Raw genomic sequence first — 6,225 nt, 5'->3', positions numbered from 1 at the left:
ACACGGTGAAACCCCGTCTCTACTAAAAAATACGAAAAACTAGCCGGGCGAGGTGGCGGGCGCCTGTAGTACCAGCTACTCGGGAGGCTGAGGCAGGAGAATGGCGTAAACCCAGGAGGCGGAGTTTGCAGTGAGCTGAGATCCGGTCACTGCAGTCCAGCCTGGGAGACAGAGCGAGACTCCGTCTCAAAAAAAAAAAAAAAAAAAAAAGGGAAACTGTATACATATATGAGTTATAGTCCTAAGGACAGGACTCGATGGAGAGTTTTCTCTTTCCATCTGGTCAAATCAGGAGTTTATTATAAAAAAAGAAAAAACTTAACAATCTCCATTTATCACGGCTCAAGTGGACTCTGCAGCATCTGAGGGCTAGAGGTTTGCATGCACCCCAGGGAAGCAACTGGAGAAGTGGGTGGCTTGGGCTGGGGCGGATGGAGTGGAGAAGATCCGGCCAGCGGCCAGATTCTACATTGCATCTCCACGTGTGTTGTGTTCACTGCTTACCCTGGCGTTGTGCAAGGGGTGTGTGTGTATGCGCGTCTGACCCAGTTCCCCACGCCCTTCTCCTTCCCCTTCCCCTTTTCCTGTTCCCTGCACCCTCCTTTTCGGATAGCCTGGCCCCGACCTACTCCACCAGTCTCAAAGCCCTACCTTCACCTGTAATTCTGACTTAGTGAATTTCCTTTAGTTTCCCGGCAAAGAGAAAGCACTCACTTCTGGGGCTCGGTCCTTGTCATTCCTTCTCCTGCAACTACCCTTCCTTCCCCAGGTCAACCTCCCCACTAAGCCCTCGGGTTTCGGCTCAGTCTGGCTCAGCAGACACTCCCTACCAGAGGTTTTCCTTGATTGTCAGCCCCTTGACCGTGTGACCCCACCCACCCCACCCGGTTCCCTGTTCAGCCTTTCCGGGTTAGACTGGAGCTCCCTGAGGGTAAGTAGGGTCACTACCGAGTGTCTCTCGAAGGGCTCGGTGAGCATCGGTGCGGGGGGCGGCGCGGTGGTGGGGACTGCAGTGGGCTGGAGAGGAGAAGTGGGTGGCTTAGCTGGGGCGGGGCGGGAAGATGGAAATGGGGAAGACGCGGCCAGCGGCCAAATAAAGCCAGGCTGGGGGGTTCTACACTGCCTCTCCACGTGTGTTCACTTCTCGCCCTGGCGTCGTGCAAGGGGTGTGTATGTACGCATGTGTGTGTGCGTGTACATGCAGAGTGAGGCCTGGGGTAGCGTGGGGGAACCAAGAGACCCAGAAAAGATTCAAAAGATTCGGGGAGCAGCGATCCCATTGGCATCTTTGAAATAAACATCCTTTTGGAGAGGCTCTAAACCCTGGAGGGTCTGCAGGCGGGGGACACAGTGTTCAGGAGGTGACATGGCCAAGGGAGAAAGAATGTTGGTTGTGGGGGGGACTTTGCCCCGGGGAAGGGACTAAGGAGCCAGAAGCCAGGGAGGGAAACACACAGAGCCACGGAAAGACGGTCCTGCGAGCGAGCGGAGCGATCACAGGCATAGATGGGTGACGGTGGCCCGACGTCGCCTGGGGGTGCGGCCACAGCGTAGAGCTCGGCTAACTCTTAACTCCAAGAACCGAGATCAGTGCGCGGGGTGGGGCTCCCTCCGTGCACCTTAGACCTCCCCTCCCCCGCCCGACTCCTTACCTGTGTAGACAAAGCGGCCGGGTGCTCCCTTGCAAAACTGCTTGGACTTGTAGGAGAGGGTCACCTCCACCACCCCGGGGATGTGTCGCGGGGGCGTCTGCACCCGGATGGCGTGGGGCGTGATGAGCTGCGAGGGGAGAGGGGAGGCCTGCAGGTCCCGCACCGGCGAGGGGAGGGCCCAGCCCCCAGGCCCAGGGGGAGACTGGCGGGGTTGGCCCACCTCGCTCCACACGAGCACGTTTCCGAACACGACCTGCAACCCGTCGAAGAAGTTGTCGCCGATGACAATGACGGTGGCGCCGCCCGTGGTCCAGCCCTCCCCGGGGCTGATGGCCTTGATGCAGGGGGTGGCAGCTGGGAGGCAGGAGAGGACCCAGGTCAGGGGACCGCGCTGAGGTGGGGCCTGGGGACTGGCTGGGCCCGCGGCGGCCGGGGCTGGGCCGGGGTCCTGACCTTCGGAGGGGTCCAGGCGGCGCGCTCTGCGGCCATGCTTGGAGTTGTTGTGCACAAACATGTTGTCAGACACGGCCAGCACGTGCCCGTCCACGCTCACCGTCGTGGACACCACCACCTGCGGGGAGAGCCGAGGCCAGCCTGGCTGGGGCCCTCGGGGGCTCCCGGGAGGGGAATGTGGTGGGGAACCAGCACCTTGAGGCTGGTGGCTGGATGCTGGAATTTAGGGTCACTGGTGGGAGGAGGAGGGCTTCAGTCCTGCAGTGTCTGAGCTGGTGGAAGGGGGCCAGCTGGATCAGGTGACACCCCCAGATGAACTGACTCCCCAGGCGCTACAAAAATAAAGACCCCTGAAAAAACTGGCTCCTTGGGCAAAGAATGGCTACTGTTTTTGCATACACAGAATGCTGGGCTGTATCGACGGGCCTCCAAGGCAGGAATGGGGTCTTAGGCAAGCGGAGGGAGCAGCATCAGCCGGAGAACCCATCAGCAGGAGCCCCTGCCCTATTCTGGGGAGAAAACTGGGGCTGCCTTCTTCCCCCGCCCTGCACTGGGAGGGGTGTGCAGGCTGGGGATGTGCTAAGGGCAGCTGCTCTCCGCTTCACGCTATGCAAATTGCCTGGGTCGTTAATCATGTAAAAATGTCACAATTAGCATCTTCTTAAGTGGGACTCTAATGAAGCCTCCCTTGGCAGCCAGCATAAGTTGAGAAGGAGCTGCCCCACCCCCAGCAGGCACCAGGCTGGGGAGGCACAGGGCTGGGCAGAGGTCTGCCTTGGAGGCCTTTCCCAGGGTGGCAGGGTCACAGCCTTCCCTTCTCCCTCCCCTCCCCTCCATCAGGAAAGGGTGGGGTCGCAAGGGGAAACCCTTTCTCCAGACCCACCTGGAAGCGGCGCATGTCTCGGGGATTCCCCGCATTCTTCAGGCAGTTCTGGTTGCATTTGAGGAAGAACTTGAGGAAGAACCTGAAACAGTGTGGTCGGTGGGCTCAAGGGTCTACGGGTTCTGGAAACAGGTGAAGATCCAACTGCTGCTTGCCATCCCCCCTCTCCGCAGGATGACTCCCCTCTTCCGGCTCCCACTTAGGCACACATCCCATATTCCCATCATGGTCTGCATATACCAGGGTGCCTGATACACACCAAACAGACCCATCGCAATGACAACTTCACTGCACAACCACACACACAGTGTACCGATCACACAGTGCTTATTTATGCCACAAAGTTTGTATTTAGCACTCCCACACAGCACATATTCATCATAAAGAGTAAGCCCGTTATATACACCACATATACCTATTACTCATTATACCCAACACTGTATACCCATCACACATACAACATATGCTCCGTATGTGATGTGTATGCACACTTACCCAATGTAACCTTATCACACACAGTGTATATGTCACAGTATATGCTCATCACCCATATAGTACTTCTGTCACACAACACATCCCTCCCCGGAGTATACCCATCACCACACAATGTACACTCCTCAGACACAGCACATTCTTTGTAGGCACTGTTTATGCCTTGTATACTAATACTCACAAAATACAGCCATCACACACACTCAGGGTATAACCTTCACACAAGCATAAGCGACATGTACTCCACGTATAGCCTGCACTCATCACACACACGGCATACTAATCAGACACACAGCCCGTACCCGTCATGCACGGTGTATACCCACCCTACGCAATATATGCACAGAGAAATAGGAAATACCCAGAACACATACATTAATACACATTTTATGCTGTAAATGATTACTCAAAATATAGTTATTGCAAATACTGTAAAGCCATACCATATAGCAGATGCCCCCAGCAAATTCACCTCCCACATGGCAGATCCTCCTCCTACACATTTTATATCCATTATACATGTAGGAAAACGTAATCACACAGAGCACATACCCACCATATACACATGGTGTATCTGTCAGACATGTGGTCCAGAGACACCGTGAATGTCTTCTTTTTTACATAGAGTTATTGGGAAAAAAACACATATGCGCTGATGAGGCTGCTTTTTGGACAAACATGAGCACTTGGTCCTCCTCTCCTTCCTGGCAGTTGGCTGGGAGGGTGGGGTCTTGGTCCTGTTACCCACCAGTAAGGTAGCCATGGACAATATTCTGGCTGTTGTACTCTTTTTTTTTTTATCCTGGTTTTTTTTTTTTTGTTTTTGTTTTTTGTTTTTGAGGTGGAGTCTCACTGTGTTGCCCAGGCTCACCATCTCTCACTACAACCTCCACCTCCCGGGTTCAAGCAATTCTCCCTGCCTCAGCCCTCAGCTTCCTGAGTAGCTTGGATTACAGGTGCCTGCCACCACGCCTGGCTAATTTTTGTAGTTTTTAGTAGAGATGGTGTTTTGCCATGTTGGCCAGGCTGGTCTCGAATTCCTGACCTCAGGTGGTTCGCCCGCCTCGGCCTCCCAGAGTGTTGGGATTACAAGCGTGAGCCACTGCGCCCGGCCCTGTTGTACTCTTAGTAAACTTGGAATATGATCAGTATCTGCCTTATGCCTTACAGCACTCTGTGGGCATCTGGGACGATGCCCTTTACAAACTGTAGAGCGTGGGGCTAACGTCTGCAGTAGGTCCTGACATGTGGCACAGCCTCCTAGGCCACTGTATGAGTTTCTCCAGTCAGCCAGCTTTCTCATTTTACCTCCACCCAATTGGGAGATATTTTTACCATACTATTTACTAGAGCAAATACAAGAATCCCAAACCTGGGGTGGAACTTTAACCACTGTATAGTTACTCCTGTACTACTTATGTACCCCAAATTTGAATGTTCATTTAATTCACCAGAGTTGCCTCCAAAGTCTGCAAACATTAAATTCCTGTTCAGAGGAAGATTTGTTACAGGCCCTGAAAGCCTAGTCCCCAAAAAGGAGGTCCCCAAGTCCTGGGAGGAGTAAGGACCAGTCCTGGAACTGAGGTGTCCCCAGCGGGCAGCCCCTCCTTGGGAGATGGTGGCAGTCACCTTCCTGGAGATACCTCTCCCTAGGGTCCTGCCTCTGTCTACATTCTCAGCACTTTTCATGTTCCCTCACAGTAGGCACCCCTATATTTCCCAAATGGTGCATCCCTACAGTGCAGACAATCCATTTGCCCCTACAGGATACCCTGCAGTGCACACAGCTATTATGCCCCCAAACAGTAGTCGCCAATGTGTAGTTGCCATATATACCCCTATGGGTCACCCCGAGGTGCAGACACCTCCAGTGCTCCTGAGAGGTACACCTGCACAGTGGACGCGCTCCATTTCTCTCTTATTAGTTACTATAGTAATCACTCCCTACACCCCTTATGACACCCCATGGTGTAAACACACTACACCCACATGTGCAACATGTTCCTCATCCATGCCCCACATTCACATGTGACAGCATATAGACTCTCTACTCACACACACAGTGCAGACCAGTTCATTTAAATTAAGTACTCGTGTGCTCGGTCCTTTGGCAGGTGCTAGATGGAGGAAAAAACAGCAGGATGGCTCATGGTCTCTGTCCTAAAGGGACTGAAGGCTCACCTTTGGATACCACTGAAGATGCGACAAGCATAGGACTGCACCAGAAGATGACACAAGTGCCCACTGCACCCCACACCACTCAAAACTACAGAATCAAGAGGAAGGGTCCTTGGGAAGGGGCCAAGATAGGGGCTCTGGCCAGGCCTGGACTCTCTGTGTGACCTGGGGTAGGTAAATCCTTCCACACCCATGAAGGGAGAGTAGCGACTGAAGGCTGCCATGACACCTTCTAGTCCTGCCTCTGGGACATCCTTTACTTCCACCCTCCCCAAGGCTGTGGTTTCTTGCTCCCTCACTGGTCCTTCCCCAAGCCTTTGCTCAGCAGGTTTTCCCACTCCCACTATCCCTTTCCAGTACAGGTTTCATTTGTCCTTTGGGTCCACACCAATTCTCACACCCTGCCAGCCACCATTTTCTGGCCACTCTAGGTTTCAAGGACCACCCCTCCCTGAGAGCCCTAGGGCCCTGCCAGCACCTCTGTCTGTGGGGACACTTCAGTATTTGAGCCTGGCTAGCATTACCTGCAGAGTATGGGTGAGTAAAAGCAGCTGCACAAGGCCATGG

The 6,225-nt window shown here is 53.9% G+C and overlaps 1 protein-coding gene across 1 annotated transcript in view; it reads right to left on the bottom strand.

Moving 5' to 3' along the window:
- Positions 1–6,225, bottom strand: part of EBF4 (early B-cell factor 4) — an 88,977-nt gene that overhangs the window by 8,853 nt on the left and 73,899 nt on the right. Inside the window, exons 9-12 of the mRNA XM_011975467.1 lie at positions 2,989–3,070; positions 2,106–2,223; positions 1,873–2,006; positions 1,653–1,779 (exon numbers count right to left, since the gene is read on the bottom strand). Of these exons, the coding sequence (XP_011830857.1) occupies positions 1,653–1,779; positions 1,873–2,006; positions 2,106–2,223; positions 2,989–3,070 (461 nt within the window). The remainder of the gene's footprint in view (positions 1–1,652; positions 1,780–1,872; positions 2,007–2,105; positions 2,224–2,988; positions 3,071–6,225) is intronic.

The sequence above is a fragment of the Mandrillus leucophaeus genome, unplaced genomic scaffold (assembly GCF_000951045.1).
Source record: "Mandrillus leucophaeus isolate KB7577 unplaced genomic scaffold, Mleu.le_1.0 Scaffold101, whole genome shotgun sequence".
Lineage (NCBI taxonomy): Eukaryota > Metazoa > Chordata > Mammalia > Primates > Cercopithecidae > Mandrillus > Mandrillus leucophaeus.
The sequence above is the reverse complement of the archived record's forward strand: the minus strand, read 5'-3'. Positions and strand labels throughout refer to the sequence as shown.